The sequence below is a fragment of the Siniperca chuatsi genome, linkage group LG14 (assembly GCF_020085105.1).
Source record: "Siniperca chuatsi isolate FFG_IHB_CAS linkage group LG14, ASM2008510v1, whole genome shotgun sequence".
NCBI lineage: Eukaryota > Metazoa > Chordata > Actinopteri > Centrarchiformes > Sinipercidae > Siniperca > Siniperca chuatsi.
Window position 1 is genome coordinate 11,661,442 of NC_058055.1, and position 27,373 is coordinate 11,688,814.

Here is a 27,373-nt window from a genome sequence, read left to right on the forward strand (position 1 = left end):
TAGTATTGTAAAACCTACATTGTTTACATCCATGTTTACTAGCTTGCAGTCTTCTTCTTCATTGCCTTCTTGGCACATTACCACCACCTGTCAATCAGTGGAATTGTGTGAAACCATTGGTAGGAATGTACATAGCATCACTGTAAACATTGTCTGCTCCAGCCACAGCTTGGCTTTTCTCATAAGAAAACATTATGTGGATGAGTAAGCAGAATAAACAAATTCACCACATTATTATTAATGGCATGTAGCCCAATTGGCCTGTCTTGTACCCTGGTGCTAATGCCTCAGTGATCTCTAATAAAAGTCAAACTTAAGCTCAGATTAATCACACTGTAAAAACAAAAGAGAAGGCAAGTTGACGTCCCAAACTGGAGTGCCCAAAGAAAAACAGAGGTTTTTTTTTTATGACGCTGAGTATCTGCTTGCAAGACAGTAGGGTTGGGTACTGAACTCAGTACTTTTAAGGGTACCGATCGAATTCACATTAAATCAATCGGTGCCAAATTTTGGTACCTGAGAGCGCATCTGGGTGAGAGAGTAAAATACAGAGAGAAAGAGTGAGAGCGAGACTATTCCACCCGGCTGCTTGCAAGTTACAGGGGCATGTGTGCGTAGTGAGTGTGTGGCTGAACAAGAGAGAGGGAGCGGCAGAGAGTGACAGTGAATGCCAGCGGCGCAGAGTTATAGGTGAGTATTGAAGCTGTCAATCTGTCAGTAAATGTTTCCTAATAGTGCCAGAAGCTTAATGAGTGCTCTGGTTGCTGGCTGCTGGCGAGCTGAAAGTGGTCACAAGCGTGGTTACACTTTTCAAAACTCGAGGCAGAAAACACTCACTGCATAAGCTGGCCAGGGTAACATATCTAATAGCTGAAGAGGGTACGTGTTTGGTAGCCTGAATGCCAAGTCACTTGCAGCAGCTGCAGCTAACGTTAGTACGCCTGCAGCCAGCGCAAAAATGAACTTACCTTCCATGGATGACTAAGCTTTAAGTGAGGCAGTGAGGTAAAATGTTCTAAACAAATAACAATGTTGAAACTGAGAAGTTTGGACTTATTTTTTTTACAACTGAAGTTACATTTGTTACATTACACATAAACAGTTTTTTTCAGTATTTACAGTAGTGAAATTATTTTGTAAATGTGCCCAAATATGACTAACTCATACAGTGCAGTGCAGACACTCTCCTCAGTTCATTTGCTGGTCACACCCACATGCACTTACTGCCTTTTAGGCACTTGCATTTGTGTTTATATCAATCTCATAAAAATAGAGTCTGCTGTTTCTCAGTGGGGACGTCCTGGTAGATAAAGAACAGAAAAGTGTCTGGAGAGGAGACAGAACTCAATGTGAATAATTTAATAAAAATAACTAAATAAGACTCCTTTTTCAACCAAAATATGCATTTTTTTGCTAAAGACAAGTGATGTCATTAGGTCATTGTCAATGTATTTGCAGAACATTGAGTCCAGACTGAAGGTGTTGCTCCCAGAAGATGTTGGAGCTGCTCTGATGGACGGGGTTGTCCTTTGCCATTTAGCCAATCACATTTGTCCTCGGTCTGTCGCCAGCATCCATGTACCGTCACCTGCAGTGGTAAGCACACTGAAACTCCAAAAAGGATCTTTTTTTATTTTTAATCACAAATGCCATAGAGTTATAGATTATTGAAGAATACCACTTTGTGATAATAAATTAGCTTTTTTAAATGGCTTTCTCACTTTATGAATTTAACAGTTGGAAGTAGTTTTATGCATTGTTGCCTACAAAACCTACTTAAGCTTATAGCTTCATGAAATGTTTTTGTTAGTTCTACTTTTGATTTCTAACATGATATTCTGGCCTCCAGCCAAAGCTTAGCATGGCTAAATGCCGTAGGAATGTGGAGAACTTCTTGGATGCCTGTAAGAAGCTGGGTGTCCAACAGGTAATCCATCAAACCATCATTCTCATTCATGTGTTACTTGCTACAATGTATTAGCTTTAAGTTTTTATTGTTCATATTTCTGATCTTATCAACTGTTGAGCTCTGGAAAATTGTCAGTTTCAAACCCACAGTAATATTGACTGACTGACTAAAGTTCTCTGCAAGTTTTGTCATGCATGCTCACTGGTCTGGTTTGCAGATTTATTTAGCTGAGCCTCCCAGTGATGGAACATTTATCTCATAGCTAATGGAAATAAAAAGATAATTTATTATCATTTCCTTTGGAAAGATCTGCCTGACAAATAAGTATTCAAATTCTTACTACAAGACAATTATCATACCACAGTAAATACTGATAGAAATCTAAATAAGAGCATTCTTAAACTTGAACACATACTGAAACTTAAACTGTAAAAGGCTCAGCAGAAAATGCAGGGCTCAACCAAAATTACCTCCTCACAAGTGGATTTTAAGGTTCAGTCCACCCAAATTACAAAAAACACATTTTCAACTCATTTTAAACTCATTTTCTGGTATTGACCCATACAGATAGTTTTGTATGGAAGACAAAAAAGGCCATAATAATTAGAATTTACAAGCAACTCAATACCTAATTGTGACCACCACTGAACAATGACATTTAAATGCCACTAAATGTATAGCATTAAAATATTTTAATTTGTGAATTTATGTGGTTTGAAATCCCCTCTATTGAAATTTGAGGGAGGTATTTTCAAGTTTCGCACTATCAAAAACATTTACTTTTAGGATTCACAGTGCTCTGCGTTTCCAGTCTCTCATCTGAACTTCTCTATCTTGTATCACATGTCTGACCAAACATAACATGATAGGAAAGCGGTCTGATCAATTATATTCAGGCAGGATTGCTTATCCTTAATAATGGAGGAATTAGAATTTTTCATCTTGAATTTTGGTAGAATTTTGGAAGAAAATGACCTATTGAAGAAGAGCAACTTGTATATAGGTTTTTGAATATTGGACAAATCTGAATTTGTGAATCCTGAAAAAAAACATTATAATGAAAATTTTTAGAGAGATTTTGAAAGAGATTGCCTAGCCTGAAATTGCTTACCTTTTCAAGGTAAAATATTTAAATGCTATAAATTCAGTTGTTTGATTTTCAGCCTATTAAGTAGGAATTTAATTCACAGTTATTCAGTTGCATATAAGATTCAAACCTTACGGCCTTTTTTTGCTTCCATAGTTTTGACGTAATTTGCCCACATATCTGGGATATCTTTCTGATTAATGTTGCTGGTGCACAAATCTCAGAGATGAGTATCTCAAAACCACTGGACCAAAACTGTATGCATGACAGTTACGATAAGCCAGAAATGATTGTGTTAAGAAAGAAATGTTTTTTGTGTGTGTGAACTGATCCTTGAAAAGTGCTGATATACAATATCAGTGTTATAGAGAATGAAGCAGTGTGCTGTTACTAGAGTGCAGGAAGTCTCATAAATGTGCTTTAGACAACCACAAAGATCCTTGAGAAAGTCCCAGGTTTTAGAAAAACTGGCAATAATTTTATTGTTACATTTTAATCTTATTTTAATTACACATAACACAGTCAGAGAATCTATGATGATAATAGATCATAGAAATGTCAGAGATGAATATCTCAAAACCTCAGTGCATAAATCTGCATAGTTGGATATCACAAGAAGTAAGTGAGAAAGTATGTTTTCTTTTGTAATTTGGTTGAACCAACCCTTTAAATACTGTCTCTCTGCTAACTCAGGACAAGCTGTGTCTGCCCCATCACATCCTAGAAGAGCGCGGTCTGGTGAAGGTGGGTGTAACTGTCCAGGCTCTGCTGGATCTGCCTCCATTGAAGCCCACTCAACTGTCAGCTGTTTGATACAAGCCTGAATGTTGCATCCAATCTGCAGTCATCTAGCCAACCCCTCTCCCCAGCCCAAACCCGCACCCTATCGCCAGGGACCAGAGAGCCCCTCGGGGCGAGGAGTCTGCTTTTGTCTGTTTGACTGAAACAGGAGACAGGAGGGAGAAATACCTCAGTCTCTTTATATGATGTCAGCCACCACCCACTTCCTGTCCATCACATTTTCACTTGTATCCTTTTCCTAGTTACTGGAGTCATCCTGTATGTTTGTGGACTAGCAATGTGACTGTGTGTTTCCTGTATGAGCTGCACAGTTTGGACTTGCCAAGTAGAGACAGACAAAACAATGCTCAGTAACTCTTAAGCCTGCAAGTGCAAGTACTGACAACATTTCCATGATGATAAGGATGGAGAAGGAGATGACAGACATGTAACTCTCTCTTTCACTAAAGAGGCCAATGCTGCCTCGCAGCCACAAACAACTGACTGACCTTAAGGGGTTCTTACACTCTTGAGTTTCTCTTCTTTTTATGGAATTTATTTTTCCCATGAAAATTAATTTTTGACTTTATTAGTGTTCTGTTTTTTTTTACATGGTTTGCACCAGGTTTCTACTGTATCTTCTTTTCAGCAGCCAAACCTGATTCATAAGTAATGTTGACTTATTTGTGAAGTATTGCATTGGAGCAATCACATTCCCACTGCTTTTTGAGGGATAATCCAAGGCTTGCCTCTGAAATGTGTGAAAACTAGAATTCATGCTACAATAGGTTTTCTCTCAGTTTTCCCTCAAACTCTGGTGTGGTTTCGACATCTTTAAACTACTGTGCAAATTATGCGCAACTCTGTACAACTTTTTTCTCGATACAAACCTGCATGCACCAGGGGAAGTGACATTTGACCACTGTGAGAACATGTGCTTGGCTGTGGCCAAAAGCACGATGGTCCTGTTTTGTAGCATTTTTTCATTGTACATGCAAGGTTTCTGTTTTTGAAAAATATTCTGTATTCTAACTTTTCTAAAGCTTTTATACTTTCTTCCCAGTCATTGACAATTATCACTTGCCATTTTTGTGGCGTTCAGCACATGGGTTTGCCATGTTAGACACAAAACAGTTGGCATTTTACTGCTTTGCATAACCTCAGATGAAACATGTTTATACTGTATGTGTTTTTGAGTGCTGCTAAGTAACTCCAGCAAACCTTCCACACATGGCACAGTCTTATCTTACTGTCGGGCCACTCTGCTGTATGTGGTTTCTGATACAATTCATTATTTCAGGGAAATTAAATTATTTATGTATTTATTCATTTGTTTTATATTTATATGTTATTGCTTTGTGTTTCTTAAGCCTGACTAACCGTTCAGGTGTGGTACAACTGAACAGTTGGATCTCACGTGTTTCTCTGTGGCCAGAAATAACATCTGAATGAATTACTTCTTTTGAAACTGGTTGACACTGGTATAACATGAGCATCACTCAGTGTGTAAATTCAAGACAAATATTTTCACATCATTTGTAACAACAGTGTTGATAGCTTAAAAGATATGTGCATAATAGAGGCTTGATTCTGCGGCAACCATTACGCAAGAGTTGATCAGATTCACAAAGGCTGGCTTTAGGGGTATTCTAAACAAAAAATTGTGATGCTATGTGAGTGCTAAACACCCTGTTTAATTTAACCTTTCATGTATTAAATCTGTGTTATTAGTTACTTTTTTGCGGATTATTATTTCTGCAGGGCAATATCAATCTTCTTGTCAGGTGGTTGGCATGATAGTCCAGGCAGCTGCGGTGCACCATTCATTTTAAAATTAGCTCTCCAACATGTGAAAAAACTAAAATTATAGCGGAAATGGAAGTAAAGCACATTATGGGTTAATTATAAATATCAGAAGTCAGCTTAAACTAACTTGACTAAACTTGACTATGAATTAATTTTAAGTAAGAATGACAATGGTTCTGTCCAAAATATTTTTGTTTCTGTGCTTTAATGGTTTATTTAACATACAGTGTGAATATTTGCTTGTGGCCCTTTATGTCACACAACAGAACAGAACAGAAAAAGTCATCAGAGAATACTGACCCTCTGTTTTGCTCTGAGAACGTGAAAAAGTCTTTTGGTACACTGATTTGTACCTAATTTACACAACACACTATTTATATGTGTAGGATAGCAATGTGTGTGAACAGAGGAATTTCATGCTCCATTTTTCACATGGACAGAGAGTATGCTGTATTTGAAAATGCACCTTTGAAGAGAAGCTGAGGACTTCATGACCTGTGCTGACCTCAATCAGTGACATGTTGATATGACATCAATTAAATGACCTCAGGCTTTGCTAGTTCAGCTATGGTACAGGCTAGTTGTAATTTTGAGGTCTAGTGAAGACATAGCTAATCATGATGCAAAAAAGTGCTATAATATTAGTGTATTGTTTGTGCAGCTGACACATCTTGGAGGACAACAGTACTTAATGACACTTCAACACTTTGAAAGTCCACAAATATCATCATGACAAACATGACATATTGTGCCTTAAAGGAGGGGTATTCTTTGGTTTTTCTGCACTCTTATGTAATTACACTATTATGAAATGTATTTATGAAATGCACCTGTGTTTATTTTTTGAAAAAATCCACAAGTTATAATTTTAGCACATCACTTCCCTGTACTTCTTTTTCATAGGATGCTTTAGATTTTGTGTAACATAAGCAGCTTCTCTGCTGATGAGCTAAAGCTCTGATTGGCTTCCATACTAGAGAATTAAGTTAGAGCTCAGTGATCAATATTAAACAGCTCCATGGTCTACAGTACATAGACAACCAAAATCTGAGAGACCTGTACTTGAGGTTTAGTTCACTGACTCTGGCATGACTAGCATGAATCAGCTTTTCACTGTTATTGCTTTGCATGTCATTTTATATGTCCCATGTGTCACACAGTTGGATGTCCCACTTTGAATATTGTTGCCGAGAAGCTCTGATTTCTCTGAATGGGCTATATTGACTGACTTTGTGCCATCATTTTTTAAAGAAGGGATGCCACAAAGATGCAAAATAGTACAGGTCTTCCAGTTTATCAGGCCTCGAGTGTAAAATATGGTCAGATCCTCTCAGAGTCTCATGTTACGCCCTTTTCTTATGCAGAAAATTGCTATGAATTTTTATGAATGACATCAGTGTACTGTAGGTTATGGTGTTATTTCCTGATCTGTTGTTGGGCTACATGCAATCACTCAAAAACAGTTTGCCTCTGCAAACATGCTTGTCCATTACACTCTTTCCTGCTGCTGCAAACAGGTCATCTTTTCTGCTCACCATATATTTGTCAAACAAGCAGCTTTTTAAAGGATAGACTCGTATCTAGATAAACAGCCACAGGAAAATAATAATACTATAAAGCGTGCAACAGTGGGCTGCATCGTAGAACAGCATCTACTGAACGTATTGACCGCATTTATCATCATGTGAAATGTTCGTTTATTATGAAACACAAGCAGATGTCAAATCTGAAAAATAAACTCAAATTGTAGCGCACAGTGCTTTGTTACCATTGCAGAAGCTGGCTGGCTATATCTGAACAACAAGACTCACACAGCAAAAGCATTATCACCGGAGGTAGCATTGTAACTTCTCATGATCTTCACTTGTAAATAATTACAGGTTTAGAGACAATGATGAAATTGAACTGATGTGTAACCTATCTCAGGTTTGCTGTGTCAAATATTGGGGGTTTAGATTCACATACTTTTCTGATCAAAAGTTAAAAAAGGTTTTGGATGCCTAAAAATTATGTTTGAAGAACTATCAATGTATGTATGCACTGCTGTCTCATATGTTACTGCACATTGTCTTGAGTTTTCCAAATGACTCACAGTTACTTCTTGTTTTGGGATAAGGTGAGTTTGAATTTGTATGCATTTTCATAGTACTGGCACTGAATGAATCACAAAAGGATGAGAAAGTCTCACACAAGGTGTGCTCGAAGGAAATAAGGAGGAAATTATTTATACTATCACACACCCTGAAAGCTCTTTGTCCTTGTAACTGGGAATTCACAGCTGTCTTTAATTGTGTATCTGGTGGAAGTGACTTACCCCTTGTGTATATTTTCTTTGTTCATGGTATCACGCACTTCATGCCTGGACATGTAATACCTCCTTATTCAGATGAATATCTTGCAACTTTGTTTCCATTTTGATCCTGTGCTTATTCTTTGTAATTGCCTTTAGTGTTTATCCCTTCATTAACACACATGCTGGTACATGAATGCTGGAGCTGTCAAGTGTTAAAATGAAAATGAAATTGTAATGATTTAGTTGTACAAACTAAACTAATGTATTACTCCTATCAATTGTAGGAGTGTGGGGCTTCCCCCTACTTCTTTTGAAGTCTATTGGACCCTGCAGCCAACTAGAATAGGTTAGTGGTTTCCTTTAGGTCTTTTTTTAGTTTACACCCTAAAAGGTGAGATGGTGTGATAAGTTGTTTGTTAAGGAGAGCAGAACACCTGTGACTTCTGTTTGTATGCAGTGTAACTATGTTATCATAGGTCACCACACTGATGCCTTATTCTTGTTTTACCTGCAGACAGTAGTATATGTCACGTTGCCCTTTCATTGTTTTACTGTAAATTAAGAAAGTGCCAAATCACAAAGGCATCCTTTCATTGCAGCCTTCAGTGTTTGAGCAAAAACATTACTTTGGTCTCTATCAACACTGTAGACGGATTTCTACAAATGGAGCTCATGGCATCGAGCCTAAATGTTGTTTAAAGGATAGGTTAACATTATTTCATTACATGCCCATATATACATTGACACAGTTTTTGGTGGCTGAAATCTTTCGGTCTGTTTATGCTGGCCTTGAAGAAATCCTTCCAACAATGCAAGTTTAGCCAAAGCTAATATGAGGCTTCAGCAGTCTGAGCCAGACAAATGTCCTCATTGTGTTTCAAGCAGTGTTTCTTTGTTGTACCGTGGCAGAGGAACGCATAGATGAAATTTCATACCAAAGATACGATAAGATAATATAGAACTTTGAGATTGTTAAAAATTACAATAACATAAGGGACAGTCTGGTTCTACTCGAGGGTTTCTGCCTCTTAAAAGGAAGTTTTTCCTCGCCACTGTCGCCAAATGGTGGGAATTGTTGGGTCTCTGTAAATAATATTATAAAGAGTACGGTCTAGACCTGCTCTATAGGAAAAGCGCAATGAGAAAACTTCTGTTAAGAATTGGCGCTATATAAATAAAATTTATTGGAATAAGAATAAAAACAATAGAGTAATAAAAGACTCTGTTGTCTAAAAGACTAACTTTGGAAGATACCCAAATTATTTGTTTAACTTAGATTGCTGAAGCCTCATATTAGCTTTGGTTGAACTTTAGAATTTTTTTTTTTTTTACACAGAATGAGGACTGTGGATTTTGTCCCCCATCCCTTACACTGGAATCCCATCAAAATGATATATTTTATGATGCCTGGGAGTAAGTTTGCATGTTTCTGAGGAAGAGCAATGTACAGTTTGCTTTTAAGTAACACTCCCTTTACCACACCTGCAACAAACTTAACAAATATTCAGAAATGTCTGCAACATGGACAAGTCAGCACTACTACAGATATTGTAGAGGTGCTGACTCTACAGTAACTGTACTGGTGAAGAAAACAGTGAAACAGTGAGTCATGTCTAAAAGCTACACTGCCAAGACATTTCAAACTTATGCATATAAGCTTTTTGTATTTTAAATCAAGTCAAATGCATGCAAGAATACCGAATGGCTGAAGCTGAACCTCTGTACATATCATCTGTATAATTTCCAGGGATTTCTAAAAAAAAAAAAAAATGTGGTCAGTATGAAATAAAGTCAAATTCTTTGCAGCTTAGTCTGTCTTGTCTTTATTACGTGCATCTCAGGCTCTGACCAGCAGAGCACATTGCTTGATGTAAGCAATGTCTGCAGATACACACAGTGATTTACAGTAGGCATGCACCAGCACATTATGTAGATTACTGTAATTACTCACTATCCTGGAACTGATTTCCTTAGAAGTGTAGTCAGGTCAATGTGCAAGATAAAACAAATTGTTGGAATGTACTAATTGTAGTTATATAGTGATATGAGTAAAGCAAGATATAATAGATGGGAATCAACCTCCTAAATCCAAAACAAGAACATCAATAAGTCAAGAGTGTAAACATTTTAAATAAGGTCAACAGCTGTTTCGGGCATAGACTTTTTAATACTGGCATTACAAAACCACTTTGTGTCACAAGACATGTCAGAGCAATGTCAGAGCCCTTTTCTGTTTCTGTTTCTCTGAATCTGCTTCTCACAGCCCAATTTCTCAGTCTGAGTCTTTACCATCCCTCTGTCAAAATCTGGTGTCGCTCTGTCAGAGCTCAATCTGTTGATTTTGGCAGGGTTTTTTTCTCAGCCTCTGTTCAAGTCTGTCTTCCTTATCACCCCAGATGAGTCCTCTTCATTCTCAACCTCAATGTTGTAGTTCCTCCTCCAAGCCCAGTCCTCCTGCATCCAGCACTTTTTTCAGGTTCAGGTTTGATCCTCAGGTTTTTCCTAAGACTTCCTACTTGTTTCCTGGTTCTGGGCTTCCCCTCCGATCTGATCCCTGTCTTTCCGTCCTCCCATGCTGTTCTACAAATCTCTCCAGCTTCTGAGCTGCCATCCCGAACAGTCTCACTTGTGTCTGCAGCTCAAGCTGTTTCTTCTGACTTCTTTTCAAGTGGAACTGCTAATTTTTCCAACCTCCCGAAACCTTTCCAAGCAGACCGGTTTGCTTTTTCTTTATTCAGTGCCTGCATGACTGGTTCTATGGTTCTGAGTGATGTGTGCCCACCCTGTACTACACTGTTACCTGTGTGTATGTTCTGCTGCCTGCCAAAGTCCTTTCCGGCTCCTGCCTGTTTGGATTTGTTTGCCTGATGTGTCTTCCAGTCAGCTGCTACTGAATCATATCTGTCATGTCTGTGCTGGCACTGGGTTCCAGCTGTTGCTAATAACCTGAACTGTGACACTGTCACAGATATCTTTATGCTCACCCACACCTACTTGCTGTATATAGCCATATCATTAGCACTTGTTACTGAAGAAGGATTTATATAATGCTTTACTACGGTGTAGTCCCTCATTCGTCCAGGAGTGTTCTATCGTAGAAAAGGTTTCAGTCGTAGTCATCTGGACACTGTTTTCAGAATCAAGACGTTTCGGCTCCCATCCCCGATACGATATAATGCTTTACTGTACGCACATTACATTTAGGTGCAAGGCTATGGTAAAACACCGTTAATGGAATTATCTGCATACTGCCTCCAAACCACAAGTTTATTTAAATAGACTTACCAGATTAGACAAACTTCTGTGAATCCATGCGAAGCATGATACATTTAACTAGAGAACTTTACTAGTGGACTGCTTGTTGTTCAATGCCATTCATCCCCAGACATCATCTGATGAATAGCTCCTGTGTGGTGATGGATGTAAACAGTGGACATCCATCATGATACTGGCTAATTATTTTCACTGGAGTGAATTGACAAGAAATTTATTTTTGTAGAATTACAAAAAAACTAAGTAAATAAATAATTTGTCTGTCAGTCAAATCATTGACTTTAAACAGTGATAACATCAGTTTTCACGGTGAGTAGATTTGTCAGATTGACAATATGAAATCCCATAACACCACAGCATTCAAGTCGTATTTCCACATATGACAAATAAGAAACTGTTGATGAAGGTGTGTTCAGGCATTTCATGTCAACTTGCAAAGTGCAATACATGACATCTTGTTAGTACATTTACCAGGAACATTCTTTCAAGCGGTTGTCATTTATTGACAGATACATCACATTCACTGGAGGGAATTCACAAGAAATATTGAGATGCTTTGGCATGACCTTAAAAAGGCAGTTCATGCTCGAAAACACTCCAATGTGGCTGAATTACAACAATTCTGCATAGATGAGTGGGCCAAAATTCCTCCACAGCGCTGTAAAAAAACTCATTGCAAGTTATCACAAACGCTTGATTGCAGTTGTTGCTGCTAAGGGTGGCCCAACCAGTTATTAGGTTTAGGGGGCAATCACTTTTTCACACAGGGCCATGTAGGTTTGGATTTTGTTTTCCCTTAATAATAACAACCTTCATTTAAAAATTGTATTTTGTGTTTACTTGTGTTATCTTTGACTAAAATATGTTTGATGATCTGAAACATTTAAGTGTGACAAACATGCAAAAAAATAAGAAATCAGGAAGGGGGCAAACACTTTTTCACACCACTGTATATATGTTTTACTTTAGTCTGCTGCTGTGAAGCTTGACAGCGGTGGAAGAAGTACTCAGATCTTTTAGTAAGTAAAGTAGAAATACCACAATGTAGAAATACTCTAAGTCATACATTTAAAATTTTACTTAATAAAAGTACATAAGTATTACATCAAAATATACTTAAAGTACCAAAGTACTCATAATGCAGAATGGTCCATTTCAGAATAATATTATATTATTAGATTATAATTACTGATGCATTCATGTGTAAGTATCGCTTTCAATGTGGGGATAATTTTAACCTTATAGACTACTATACATTATCATTTATCTGCTTATTATCTGTGTTTCATATTAATAATCTGACTAACTAAAGCTGTCAAATAAATGTAGAGTGGAGTAAAAAGTACAAATTTCCCTCTGAAATGTAGTGGACTAGAAATATATTGTAGCATAACATAAAATTACTCAAGTAAAATAAAAGTACCTCAAAATTGTACTCAAGTACAGTACTTAAGTAAATGTACTTAGTCTCTTTCCACCACTGAAACTAGATGTTTCATCTGGGGAGGAGGGACAGGTTTGTGCACTGCATCTATAGACAGATTCAGACCCTAAATTGGGATTCAGTTTACAGCATGTACTCCTCTGTAGTGACCAACTTCCCCATAACCTTTGCCCATTAAATATTTTTTTGGAGAATTTGGAAGATTTTAAAACAAGTATATATAATTATCAAATAAAGCATGTATTTGTATGTGCTGTTCCCATGACAACAGTGGGAATTAATAATGACAAGAACAACAATACAACAACTGGACTTTGCTAATTTTGGGGAAATGGGGAAAACGCAGAAAAACATTTTTATTTATCTAACACAAAAGCTTTGTTTCACTGACCTCTTGTGGCTTTAAGTTTTAATCTGTTCAATCACTGGGTTAGACACGTGCATTGTTTCAGCAAGTGTTATTTACATTATGTAATAATAATTTTAGGTTTCTAATTTTAGATAAGACAACATTTCTCACGATTTTCAATTCAATTCAATTCAATTTTATTTATATAAGTTATCTCTATTTTGAGTTTTATGTTTGTATTTGGCACCGACTACAAAGAGGCATTCATGTGGCCAGGTGTAAGGAGAATTTCGGTGGAATACTTTATCACAAAGTGACAGGACAAGAGTCATTATGAAATAAAAAGTGTAAAAACTGTAAATAGAGTGAAACTAATTGTTTTCTCAAATAGCAACGGCCCCTCTCGCTCCTCTCTTTTTATCTTCCTCTTCCTCCGCACAACATACTAATGTTCACACCAAAACAATATCGATGCGGATATGTGTTCATTGCTTACAGAGTATTTAGAATCAGATGCTACCGGGGAAAAAAACAACAGCTGAAACACCGTTTACATCAGATTCTTGCGGTAAGGCTTCGACATGAGCAGTTTAGGCTACATGGTCAGTCCACCCACACTGTCAGTCTCATAATCTCTGCCTGAACCTGCCTCAGACGGAAAACGCTCTCACGCATTCACGTAAGTACATTCGTCTCCAAGTCTGACAGCTTCAGTTTGGTTTAGCAATATTTAATTTAATATGATGTTCTTTATTTTGTATCATATGAGAGTCATTCCGTCATTCTGAAAATAAACACATTTTTTCACATCTATTTAACGGTTTTTACAACTTCTTTAATCTGTATTTGTTTTTTCAGTTTTGGTTATAAGAGTGTATTAACTGATGGCGATTAAATCCTGGCTGACTTACAACGCGACATTGATGCTGCTTTTAATAACATGGAAGGAAAGCGTGCATTGCAATGGATTTACAGGTTCGTCCAGATTTGTTTGCTTTACCGAAATCCATATGTAAACCAGACGAGATAAAATGAAATGAATGTAATGTGGCGCACAATGGGATGATTGCCAGTGCGACTTTGTGCAAGAAACGATTTGTAACTTGTCAGAATCAGTAATCTGCAATAGGCAATTGTTGCATACCATTTGTGTTGCTCTATGCTGCTAATCACCTGATGAGAGAAGACTGAACATTAACATTCATACTAAAATACTTTTGCAATAGACACAACACACTCTGTAAATAAATATCCTTTTCACTTGCAGTGGATCCTCCTGAGGACCTTGAGATACTAGACCCTGGTCATCTTGGACATCTGGAGATTACATGGATCCCCCCAGCCAGCTTGATTAATATGACAGACTGCCCAGTACAGTATCAGCTGGAGTACTACAACACATATAGGGACAGTTGGACTGTAAGTATTTACCGCTTTAAGTACATTATTCAAGGTTGAATAAGCAGGATTAAAAGAATAATACAGACATTATAATGTTTCCAAGGGATGCTGGTGTTGGAGTCAGGTTACAATGATGGCAGATATGACTAAGTAGTGACTACAACAATGATCAGCTCTGTCTCTACACAGTCTATGATCTATGGTGATAGCTGTGACTACAGTGATGACAATGTCAATGTCTAGACTACTGTGACTATGCATAAATGAAGCTCTTTCACAGAGTCCAACCAATTTAAATTGTAGATGTTTAAAGTGAAGTATGAAGCTTTTTTTTTTTTGCCCAGCCCAGTCTCATTGTCATGTGTTAAAAAAGTGCATTTAATGTTGGCAGGATATTAACAGTTTCTCGCAATGCTTGAATACTTCAGGGCATGATATTTTCGAGTTAACAGTGGAGGTATCAAATTTTGTTTCAAACAGGGCTGACTGACAACAATAATCAGCTTTGAATACAAGCATACAGTGAAGCAGGGTGCTAGTTTTCTCAGAACAGTATCTCTCATGGAAATCATATAATCTGGAAGACAGGATTGTGTTTCTGGATTGGCAGGCTATCAGGACGACTAGGAGGACATACAGTGCCCAGTTTGATCTGATGAAAGATGTTAGAGTGAGAGTGTACACCTTGCTGAGGGGACCCTGCACCAACGACACTATGATCAAGAGTGCAAGATATACTGAACTGGTCCAGAAACCTCCCAGCAAAGGTCAGTCCTAAAGGTTTAAAAGATGATAGTAAAAACATCAAAATAAGATGTTTGGAAAAATGTATGAATTGACATTGGTTTTATTCACCTCTCTATCTTTAGGTGTTGTGGGTACCGCAGTCCAGGATTTTATCTGTGTTTACCATAACATGAAGTACATGGAGTGCAATTGGGGAAGAAGCCCAAAGACGCCTGTCAACTCACAGCAAAGTCTATATTTCTGGTATGTCATATGCCCATCAAACAATTTTTTGCCATTCCTGCAGAGGTCAGTTAGTCCACCACTTTGGTCCAGAACAAATGATCTATAAGATGGATTCCTTTGAAATTTTGTACAGACATTCATGGTCCTCGGAAGATAAATCCTAACTCCTTTGATGATCCCCTGACTTTTCATCTAGCGCTACCATGAGGCTGGTTTTTAATGAAATGTCTCAACAACTTTGGATGGATTGCTGTTAAATTTGGAACAGATAGACAAGATCCCCAGAGAATCAACACTAACGACTTTGGGGATTTCTTGACTTTGCATCTAGTACCATGAGCAGGTTGAAATTTTCACGTACATTTTATTTACAACTAATGGACTGACAAAACTGCTGCAGCATTTTGGAGTGACGCTTTCACTGAGAATAACTCATGTCCTTTTCAAGGATACACCATGCAGTCGACAGGAAAACAACTGTCCCAGAAAGCTTGGGAGAAGTTCTGACAAAAGGCTCACACTGAAATGCATCAGCAGTTCTTCATTTTGGGGAAACAGACACATAGCAATTGTTTTTTCTTGAGGCAGAGCAACTGAAATTCAGTGCAGGAGAAGTGAACCTTTTTCCTCTTATGTTGAAAGAAACTCATCAGCAATCTCTCTGAAAGTCATGGTACAGTTACACACATAATTAACGGACTGGTTACACTTTTTTATAAAACTGTTTTCTACTGAGGATCACCTAGCAATTGCCTACATGTGCACAGAAAGAAACCAACAAGCAAATGTAAACACATAGTGTTGCAAATATAGCTCAGTGATGCTTGGTGTCACTGAGCCTTTTGCAATTTCCTACAGGATTGTGTTTGCAGCATATGTACATCCACATGTACTCATGTTTATTTATATATATATATATATATATATAAAATCTAGTATATTTATATAATTCATTTATTATTCTTACATCTGTTAGTTCTATAGTATTTCTCAATTATCATTGTGAGCCAGATGCAACATAACTTTGTTTTACTGTGCCCCTATAGTCTGAATGACAATAAAGTTATCTTGAATTCTTCAGTGCCATCAGTAGCAAGATTGTCACGATTATGCCGGGAATTGTTGATTGTTTAATGATTTCTTCAAGAGTGTTCTTGAATATTTCTAATGTCAAGTTGAAATGCTACTGAGAACCACAAAAAGGCCATTGATCCTTGAAGAATTGAGTTGATGGTAAACATAAAGTAAACATCTTCAAACCTCACCAACTCTCAACAAAACTGAACAGATAGCACCCATCTAAGCAGTGAGTTATGTGGTTTGTCTCCTCCCCAGGTACAAGGAACTGGAAAAGGCAGAAGAATGCCCGAAATACCTAATTTCAAGCCAAGTCAGGAGTGGCTGCGACTTCACAGGGATGTCTCTCCCTGATTTCACTGATATCAACTTCTGTGTTAATGGCTCCTCTCCTGAAGGGCCCCTGAAACCAACATACATCTCCCTGCAAATTCAAAACCATGGTACGTGAATGTTCGCCTTGCAAACTCAGTGAGGGGAAAGTGAGGTTACACTTTATTTGGATAGTCTGCCTACAGATAGTTTATAGAGTATTTGTAACAGATTCAACAATTCAACTGTTTTCTGATATTACACGATGGTGTGGTTAAGGTTTGGTTAGGCAAAAAAAACCATCTCGGTTAGGGTATATTCATGAATTGTCACATATACTCTATTGATAATGATCTACAGACAAAGCGAAACAGGTGTTACAAATACTCTATAAAGTATCTGGCGGACTATCCAAATAAAGCGTTACCGAAAGTGATTACTGACCTCATGTTTTGACTCCATTTTTGGCCTTTACTCCACTGTTATCTCACCAATATTTGGTGTCTGTTCCTCTCATCTCCCTTTCACAATGTGTAATCTGTTCTTCCTTGTTTTAATGTTTTAATGCAGTGAAGCCTGAGACCACAGAGAAGCTGCATTTGCAAACAGGTCCAGACTTGCAGCTGGAACTACACTGGGACCATCCTGTTGGTAGGGTTCCTGGACACTGCCTAGAATGGGAGGTGGAACACCTTCAAGAGGGACCTGATGGAAAAATTGCATCGGTATGGATGACCTATTATCTGATATCTTACCTTTGTTTGTTTTGAATGGGCTTCCACAGATGTAATGAAAGCAGTGCAGTGCCACCTGTATAAAACTGGATTAGGCTGCTGTAGAGTCATATAAGCATACAGGGAAGAATCAAATAATAATGTATACAACTTTAAAACATTTACATTACATTTATTTATTTAGCTGACGCTTTTACCCAAAGCGAGTGACAATAAGTGCATTCAACCATGCAGATACAGCCCAAAAATCGCAAGAATCATGCAAGTACATCAACTTGCATCATGATTAAACATGTGCATCTTATAATTTTGTTTGCATTTAATTACTTCTTATATCCAAGAAAATTCCCAGAATTTCTGTGTGTAGAAATGTGTTTCCTTACCTAACCTGCTTGGTTTGGTCATTTGTTTTATCACGACTCTACTTATTAAAGTGAGTGCAATTACAATATTCAATATAACTTGCTGGTGTTGATAACAGCAGATTATTGAGGAGACAAAACACTGTTGACATTTTGAATATCTTGGCGAATCAGAATACTTGATTTCTAGTCACATGAATCAGAATACAATCTCACACTTCCAGTTTAACAGACCCAGTTGTAAAAAGTTCTGAGACTTAAGAGAAGAATTATAATGATATGCTTGATCAACTATATTAACAAGCTCTTTCATTATCTTAACACACTACACATTACTACATACTTATTTTTATTATTTACAGGAGCAGATTCTAACCAAACAGACGAGCGTAATAGTGCCCTCCATCCACAACAATGAGAGACACTGCTTCAGGGTTCGGTCTAAATTGCATAAGTATTGTGCAGACAAAAGCTTTTGGAGTGAGTGGAGTCGTCCATCATGCCACCCAGGTAATGATGTTTCAATTTACTACAACATTGCACTAAAAACACCAGTATTAACTTGTCACCATGTAATACTAGCCTTTACAAAGAAAACCTGATATGTATATATACAGGGATATATACCTGATATATATATATATATATATAGTTTCTAGCATGAAATCAGTTCACCAGAGTGTGACAAACAAGCTTATTGTGGAAAACTTGAAAGATTTTGTAAATGCTCCATCAATCATCAATACTCTCCCAGTCATTGTCTTTGTCCGGATGTTCCCATGAGATTTTTTCAGCATTTGCCTAATCTTTTTGTTATATGTAGTAATGTGTCACAGACATAGAAAACCTTGACTTGAAGTTTATGAAATCATTGGATTTAACTCTGCATTCCTGAAGGATCTATTCAAAGTGTGTTTCCAGTGAAAGGACTTACTAAGCTGTAAAGCAACTTTTTTGTTTAAAGCCACATCAACAAGTACTCATGACTCACATTAACTTTGTGGATCCCAGCTGGAAGACCCTGATGTCATCATCAAATAGTAAGTTAAATTTTTGATAGTTATTATTATGTTTATTTTTATGATATTGCAAAACATACATTGCATATATATTGTACCTTGTTATTATTTTCATGGTATATCCTTCTGTTCTTATGTCAACTATAATTTGAGTTCATTTTATTCTAGATAATTTTCAGAGCTAAAGAGGATTTTGTTTGATAAAGAAATAATCTATAAAGATTTTTTAATTCTGCAAGCCATAGAAAATACATATACTCTGACAAGGAATGACATTTTCTCGAAATCTCATTCTAATGTGAGTAATTTATGTCACTGCAGCCAGGTGTGTCAGAATAACAAAATGACAGTTCAGGCTATTAGACAGCATTAAAACATCATGGTCCTTTTATAAAACCAAAAAAACAAATGAACAAAAATCACTATTTGTGCTAACTTTCTAATCTGTCCTCTTTTTTACAGTCACAGACATTGCCATGTTGTGGTCCTTTGGAGGGAAGGATGAAGGATCATCTTCGATTTAGGGTTCACAACTTGACAACTATGATGTAGGAGTGCTGGTTGATTTCTGGGGCTATAAGCAAAATATGATGAAGGTGTCAGCTGTATTTTGTGTGCCTGGCTTTATGGATACTTGAAGGTCTCCTGGGTGAAAGTCCTTTGTTTATTTGTGCCATCCATCCACCCCACCACCTCCATATGTCACCTGACTTCCTGGTTTGCTCCCGTCATAATTATCGCAACCACTAGAGGTCACATCCTACAATAAACATAAACATGGGTCATAATAAGCTGCTGGCAGAGATGGGCTATATGGATGTTTTTCTGGTGAGGACAGTCTGGAAAGAACTTATTGGGTATTTGTTTTGATGTTTAATGGTTGATGGTTTAATGGAGTATTTGCCAAATATCATGGCAGTTTATTGAAACTTCCCTGACTTCATTCTTGTTAAAATTCCTATCTTCCTACCCAATGTAACTAAAGTATCTGTAGCTTAACTGTAATTAAACTCATTGTCATTCTGCTTTGAAGCATCACAATGTTTTCATAGAATAAAATTTTTGATCAAACTGCGCTGGTGTGAGTCTCCTTCATTGCTCTCCAGATGGTTGATAATAGTGTCCCCGCAAGGATCAATTTTAGGCCCCCTGCTGTTTACTCTGAACATAAATAATATCCATTTTCCAACTGAATATTGCAATGTCCATTTTTCTGTTGACGATACCATCTTGTATTCCATCGGCTCTGCTGCAAACCAGGCCTTTCTTCAAATCACGGTCTGCTTTTGACGACCTCCAGACCTCTTATCAATTTAGAACTTGTTTTTTACTTCAAAAAGAAAATAATGTATGCATTTCACAGCAGCACAGAGCTTTAAAGTCTATGACGGAGGGAGTTCTGGGAGTACTTGGCCCAACCCAGGAACTGGTTCCAAGAGTTCTGGTGGCCATGGCAGAAGGTATGCAGGAACCGGCCGATCTCCTGGATCTTCCTTTCCGTCTACCCGTTCGACTGCGGATGGAACCCAGATGATAGGCTTATTGTCAGAAGAAGAAGGCTCTCCAAACTCTGGAAATGAACGGGGGTCCACGGTCTGACACTATGTCTTCCGGTATACCATAATAGTGGAACACGTAGTTAAACAGAAGTTCTGCTGTCTCCATTGCTGTGGGTAGGTCCTTGAGTGGTAATAGTCTGCATGACTTGGAGAACGAGTCTACCGCTACCAGGATACAGGTGTTGTTAACGGAGGCTGGCAAGTTGGTTATGAAATCCACCCCTAGGTGTGACCAGGGTCTGTCGGGAATGGGCAGAGGAATTAACTTGCTGGATAGAAGGTGGCGCGGCCTTTTAGAGACGGCGCATTCCTGACATTCGTGGATGTACCTTCTCACATCCCTAGCCATATTTGGCCACCAGAAGCGCTCTCTTAGCAGCGAGAGGGCCCCTGGGTGGCCAGTGCCCAGAGAAGAGTGCGAGGAGTGGATGAGTGGGTTGCGTTGTGTTCTGCGCACATATTGCAAGCCCGGGGGGCAGCCTGGCGGAGTGTTGGAGGAGGCATTGGAGGAAGGCACAGAGTGGTCCGCCCATTGGATGGGACTAACAATGATGTGTTCTGGTTCTTCTGTGGTCTCTTTGGAGGTGTATAGGCAGGATAATGCATCTGCCTTCCCATTCCTGGAACAGGGATGATCGGAAATGTTGAAGCAGAATCGTGGGAAGAATAGTTCCCAGCGGCCCTGGTGTGGGTTTAGCCTCATGGCGTCTCATAGATATTCTAGATTTTTATAATTTGTGAGTACCAGGAAAGGGTGCTTGGCACCCTCCAGCCAGTGCCTCCACTCCTCCAGGGCAAGTTTTATGGCAAGAAGTTCCCTGTTGCCAATGTCGTTGTTCCTTTCCGCTGGGCTGAGCTTGCGGGAGAAGAAGGCACATGGATGGAGTCTGGCTGGATTCCCCTACTGCTGTGAGAGCACCGCTCCTACTCCTGTACTGGAGGCATCCACCTCCTTGACGAAGGGTTTCTCGGGTCGGGGTGAACGAGGAGCAGTGCGCTGGTGAAGGATTCCTTTAGGGTGTTGAAGGCCTCATTGGCAGCTGCTGACCAGGACAGTGACTTGGGCTTATTACGGAGTAGGTTGGTGAGTGGATACACAATGGAGTTGTAGCCCTGGATGAATCGTCAGTAGAAGTTTGCAAATCCTAGAAATCTTTGGAGCTCCTTGATTGTGGATGGAGTCGACCTTCCCCTCGTTCATCTGGATGCCACTGGTGCTGATGTTGTAGCCAAGAAACTGTACTGAGGGTTGGTGGAAGGAACACTTCTCAGCGTTTAGGAAGAGCTGGAACTCCCTCAGGCGTTTCAGGACCTCCGCAACATGGTGGCGATGTTTGGCCATGCTCCGGGAGTAGATCAGGATGTCGTTGAAACTCTCCTGGAAGTCCTGGAATATGGAGGGGGTGTTTGCAGCTTGTGCAAAATGCTGCGGCCCGCCTGCTCACTAACAGTCGGAAACGCGAGCACATCACACCTGTCCTATACTCCCTGCACTGGCTCCCTGTCCAGTTCAGAATTCATTTTAAAATTTTGACATTTGTTTTTAATGCAGTCAATGGCCTTGCACCTTCCTATTTGTGTGAGATTTTGAGCCCTCACCGACCCGGCAGATCTCTACGATCTGCTGGGCAACATCTGCTGGAGGTCCCCCGGTCCCGGTGCAAACAGTGGGGCGACCGTTCTTTAGCAGTGGCCGGTCCGAAACTCTGGAACTCTCTGCCAATTGACTTACGTTCCATCACAGACCTGCCTTTGTTCAAAGCTAAACTTAAAACCCACTTATTTAGAATAGCTTTTAACACTTAGTGGCCGTGTGACACTTCTCTTTATCTTAATGTTGTAATGTGCTCTGCTGACCTATTTGTACTTTTATTATTTGTTATTATCATTATTATTTTTTATCTTGTTTTTAATGTTGTACAGCACTTTGGTTCAGCTTCGGTTGTTGGAAGGTGCTATAGAAATAAAGTTTGATTGATTGATTGATTGACCAGGCCGTAAGGCATAACACAATATTCGTAATGTCCTGTAGGAGTTACAAAGGCTGTACAAAGGTTGTAGGCGCTGCGGAAGTCCAACTTGGTGAAGACAGTGGCACCGCCGCTGGGACGAGTGGAAGTGGATAACGGAACTTAACAGTGATCTTGTTGAGGCCCCAGTTGTCGACACATGGCCGCAAGCCACCGTACATTTTGGCTACAAAGAAGAAGCTGGAAGCAGCAGGGGAAGTGGATGGACGGATATAGCCTTGGTGTAATGCTTCGCTGATATACTCCTCCGTGGCCTTCTGTTCTTGGATGGATAATGGGTAGATTTTCCCGCAGGGCACTGGCTCACCCGGAAGTAGATCAATAGTGCAGTCCCATGGCCGGTGTGGAGGCAGCTTTGAGGCTTTCTTGGGGCAGAAGACGTCCCCGAAGGGCGCATAACACGATGGGATGTCCACGGACTGTTTCTCCACCGGGCTCTCGATGGAGGTGGAATACACAGGGAGCATCTTGGAGCGAGGAGTGGGAGATTGAGGTCGGTGTGGGAAACAGTCTGGGAAGCAGGTGTCACCCCACTTCAGGATCTCGCTGGTGGTCCAGGAAATGATGGGATTGTGCTGCTCCAACCATGGGCGCCCTAAAATCACATCAGTGGTGGAATCCTCCAGAACCAGTAGATGTTGCTGTTCCTTATGTAATAGCCCGACCTGGAGGGTGACTGGGCCAGCACTCAACTGCACATGGTTCCGGCTGAGGGGTTGATCAGTCACGGAGTGAATCTGGTAGATGGACAGTGTGGTTGTGGTCTGGAGTTTGAGCTAGCGGCAGAGGGCACCCGAGATGAAGTTGCCAGCTGACCCGGAGTCGAGGAGAGCATAGGCTGGAATGGAGATATTGGATGCAGTAAGTTTACGATGGTAGAGAGTGGCTTCATTTTATTTTTGGAGGGTAGGATGGTACTCACCATGGGACGAGGTGCACGGATGGGGCATGTCGTGATCACATGCCCCGTAGCTCCACAATACAGGCACAGACCCCGGGACAGCCGCCTCTGCCACTCAGCCAGTGTCAGGCGGTTATTTTCTAGTTGCATAGGTTCAGATCTTGGTTCTGGAGGGCTGATGGGCTCTGGCTGGCGGAGGGATGGTGAGATTGGTGACTGGCCCTGGTGTTCTTCTAGACATGACTGCATACGAGTGGCCACTCGGATGGAGAGCTGGATGAATCGTTCTTGGCCGATGGTATCCTCGTATGCAGCGAGATGCAACCACACCCTGGGATCCAACCCCTGGCGATAAGTTGCAATGAGAGATTGTTCGTTCCAACCACTGGCTGCTGCGAGACTCCGGAACCTGAGTGCATAGTCATTGATGGATTTTGACCCTTGTTTCAAATGATATAGTTGCTCACCAGCTGACGAATCACTTGCTGGAATGCCGAAAACTTCTTTGAAGTGGGTTATGAAGGTGTTTAGAGATTGGGTAAATGATCCGTTTTGCGACCACAGTGATTCTGCCCATTGGAGAGCTCGTCCATGCAACTGGGATATGATGAAGGCCACCTTGGGTGCGGCTGCATCTCCAGGACCAGTGAACACTGCAGGAGAAAACCGTTGCAGTCCTCCACCGAGCCAGAGAAGGGCGCCGGTTTGGCCATGGGACTGGCATACACCGGTGGTGAAGGAGTGATGGCGGAAGTGACAGGAGTGCTCGCTGGTGTGGAGGTAGGTGGATTGGGGGAAAGCAGTCGTCGGAAACCGTCAACCAGTTCCTGAAATGGATCCGTGGAGCTCATGCTGTTGTCCTGTTAGCGGTGGTCCGGTCTTCTGTTATGGACAGATAGGTGGGAGACACTGATATGGAGGTAGATGTTGATTTATTGAGACAACAGAAGAGTAAACACAATTTGCAGATAATGGGTAGTTATGAGGATGTAGAATGTTCACAGATACTGTCCTTGTGCTTACGGATCCGTTGATGATGGTGGGTTAGCTGGTAGGGAAACTACACTGGAGTGAAGCACCCGCTGGAGAGGGAACAGGCTGGAGTGGAATGAAGTGAGACACAGGCTGGAGTGGGAACACACTGGAGCCGGATGGAGTGGAATACCCACTGGAGTGGAAACATGATGAATGTGATTGGGTGCTGACGGGCAGCAGGTGTGTATAATCAGTATTTTGGTGATGGAGCGCGCTGAGGCTGGTTGACGGGGGAACCTGGCGAGTCGGTAACACTCAAGGATTACTGCTGTTATTTCTCTAATCTTGACAATCTAACCAGTGACAACACATTAGTTAAGGTTGTAAGGACTATGACTGTCGGTAGTTGTTGTTTATTTTGTTTAAATATGCAGAACTGTAATTTTATTCCGTACCTTTCTAAAAGTTCTGTGGATGTATTACTTAAAAAAATATATTAATCTACATAAAAATTTTATCAATAAAACCTTTGAGTTCTGACTTAGTTTTAAAAACACCCACATATGTACATCCACATTGGGTGAACAATTGATATATCTATATATGCATAGTCCCTTTAATTTTTGGACACTGAAAGAGGACAGTGACAGGTGTGATATTAAAGTGAATTCTGAAAGTTAGCACTTTACCCTAAGTATTTAAAAATGTTTCAATAAAAAACACTGTAATACATCGCTAACACAACAAAAATCACAACTATGTCCAAATATGGATCTTCTGCTTTGGTTGGACATTATATTCATGGTGATTTATTGTTTATGTAGATTGTAGTTGACTTTGTAAGGTTCATTGATAGATGAAATGGATATGTAAATAAACAAACAAACCTACCTGACCTCATGTGTTTGTGTTTGCTTTTGTTTTAGAAAAGAAAGAAGTCGCACCTGAAGCAGAATGGGACATGGTACCTGTCTATGTATATATTGCTGTTACCATCATTGTCGTACTGGTGCTGTCGCTGTGTGTGGGGGCAGTGCTCAAAGTGTAAGTAAAAACACATATACAATATAGTATGCACACACACTGAGATATACAATGAAATTAGAAGGTAAGCTCACTCCAAACTGTGCTTCTTTTGTAGGAGGAGATCAAGACAAGTGAAGAAGCCAGACTCTCTGCTCTCTCTGTTTGCCAGAAATCCAGTTCTTACAGTGGTGGAGGCCTAAAAAGGCAAGAAAACCTGCACCTTCATCGCTCTCAAAGAGCACGTCTGACAGATGTTTTATTGTTGCACTCCCCTGCTCTCATTTTCAGGGTCGCTGATTGAAAATCACACAATGAAGCTCAAAGAAGCAACACAGTCATCACCTGAGATTGTAGCCACTGCTAACACATTACTGAAGATATTACATATTAGGGTGAAGGTTACAGTGGGTTATATACAAAAAATTATCAAATTTACAAACAGTATTATAGTTTTCAAAATACTGGACTGTGCATGCCTTTTTTATTTACATTTGTATGTCTCCGCACTGGCAATGTTTTCTGGTTGTCCGTATGTACGTCCCATTCTCGTGAATGCGATATCTCAGAAATGCCTGGAAGGAATTTCTTACAATTTGGCACAAACGTCCACTTGGACTCAAGGATGATTAGAATTTGGTTGTCAAAGGTCAAGGTCACTGTGACCTCACAAAACACATTTTTGGCCATAACTCAAGAATTGATGAACATATTTCACGGACAATGAATTGGTGACACCTTTGACTCAAAGGTCAAAGGTCAACTTCACTGTGACATCATAATGACCTGGAAAAATACTTTTTGGCCATTATTCAACACCATAACTCAGGGAGAGAAGGGAAGATTGTGACCATATTTTATTTAGCTATAATTTAAGAATGAAATGGCCAATTCCAGATGTCACACACACATTGACTGGGTCAACACAATGAGTAAACAATAACTAGCACAGTTCAGGCTTTCCTCCAGCTTGTCCATTCTGCCTTTCACTTCCTGCCTCATTCTGAATTTTGAGCATCATCAAAATCACATGACTGCAAACAACACATTGGAGCACGCCTCCAAAAATGCCAGGAGCTATGCTCTATAAGAATCCATCTTTACATAGTAATCAAGTACATGTGATGCCTGTTTAGCCAATACATCTATGATAATCCTTCATTAATCAGTTCAACAATGTATATTCACTGGAATCATATATATGTATCATCAATATAGTGATAACTTCCATTTAGCCAAAAAATACACTTTATACCTTTTATTCAATTCCTTTCAAGTATTCACTACATATATGAGTCTGGACAGACATGGATGTAAACTGCAACTTGACTGGTTGGCGGAGGCATACAACTGTGGGGCAGTAATTCTAGTTATACAAATGCTTGAATTTATATGAACTATTCTGAGATGTCATGTTAACTGGAAATGTTACATTATGGAGAAAAGTATCACTCTTTATAATTGTTTTTCCAATCGGTTGTTTACTTTTTGCTACAACTCTTCCCAGCTTCTTTAGTCAGCAGAAATTTCTTTGCTGATGTTGTGTTTAGGAGCAATTACTTATTCTTTGGGAATTTGTTTTTGATGTTGTACTATTTGCCAGATCTCTTGCCAGTTGATTCAGTCGGCACAGGTCCACTTCATGTTGTGAAAACATTCTGTTTTGTGTTTAATTGTTAACTTTTTGCCTCAGCTCTTGCCAGTCAACAAAGATTTTATTATGTCAAAATATACAGGGATAATATACATGTGAAATGATTTTGTGCTATGTCTTTATTGTACACTTCAAGCCAGTGAAGTCTCTCATTTCAGAATTTATAATGCAGCTGAGTGGGATTTTTTAAGGCCACAGCTCCTTGTAAGTTTTGTCTTTAAGAGTTTAAATTATAACTCACCATGACTGCAGAACAATGTTTCTGTAACTGCTTGACACAGGGTACAATGACAAACACCGAAGAACACAGACTTAAATACACTTAGGTTAGGGAGACAACGAGACACAGGTGAAACTGATCAAGACAAGTGAAAACCATCAAAGTAATCAAAGACAGGACGCAAAACTAAAAG

At 39.5% G+C, this 27,373-nt stretch overlaps 2 protein-coding genes across 6 annotated transcripts in view; both read left to right on the forward strand.

Moving 5' to 3' along the window:
- lrch2 (leucine-rich repeats and calponin homology (CH) domain containing 2) overlaps positions 1–9,680 on the forward strand; it is a 31,958-nt gene extending 22,278 nt beyond the window's left edge. For 2 of the 3 annotated variants that reach the window (XM_044221360.1, XM_044221361.1), the window contains exons 19-21: positions 1,459–1,596; positions 1,850–1,927; positions 3,690–9,680. In XM_044221360.1, coding sequence (XP_044077295.1) covers positions 1,459–1,596; positions 1,850–1,927; positions 3,690–3,809 — 336 coding nt within the window. In that variant the 3' untranslated portion in view covers positions 3,810–9,680. The remainder of the gene's footprint in view (positions 1–1,458; positions 1,597–1,849; positions 1,928–3,689) is intronic. The other variant, XM_044221362.1, reaches the window with a different exon arrangement.
- A 3,706-nt stretch (positions 9,681–13,386) lies between these two features.
- il13ra2 (interleukin 13 receptor, alpha 2) lies at positions 13,387–27,065 on the forward strand. 3 transcript variants are annotated; one of them, XM_044221363.1, is made up of 10 exons: positions 13,387–13,620; positions 13,800–13,916; positions 14,209–14,360; positions 14,953–15,109; positions 15,212–15,332; positions 16,650–16,834; positions 17,274–17,428; positions 18,162–18,309; positions 25,210–25,327; positions 25,425–27,065. In XM_044221363.1, the coding sequence occupies exons 2-10, from the start codon at positions 13,826–13,828 to the stop codon at positions 25,507–25,509; spliced, it is 1,212 nt and encodes a 403-aa protein (XP_044077298.1). In that variant the 5' UTR covers positions 13,387–13,620; positions 13,800–13,825; the 3' UTR covers positions 25,510–27,065. The 3 variants fall into 3 exon arrangements, with proteins under 3 accessions (XP_044077298.1, XP_044077300.1, XP_044077299.1); XM_044221365.1 differs by lacking the exons at positions 25,210–25,327; positions 25,425–27,065 and adding exons at positions 18,811–18,839; positions 19,281–19,889; XM_044221364.1 differs by lacking the exons at positions 25,210–25,327; positions 25,425–27,065 and adding exons at positions 18,764–18,839; positions 19,281–19,889 and having other exon boundaries at positions 13,388–13,620.
- Positions 27,066–27,373: the final 308 nt, after the last annotated feature.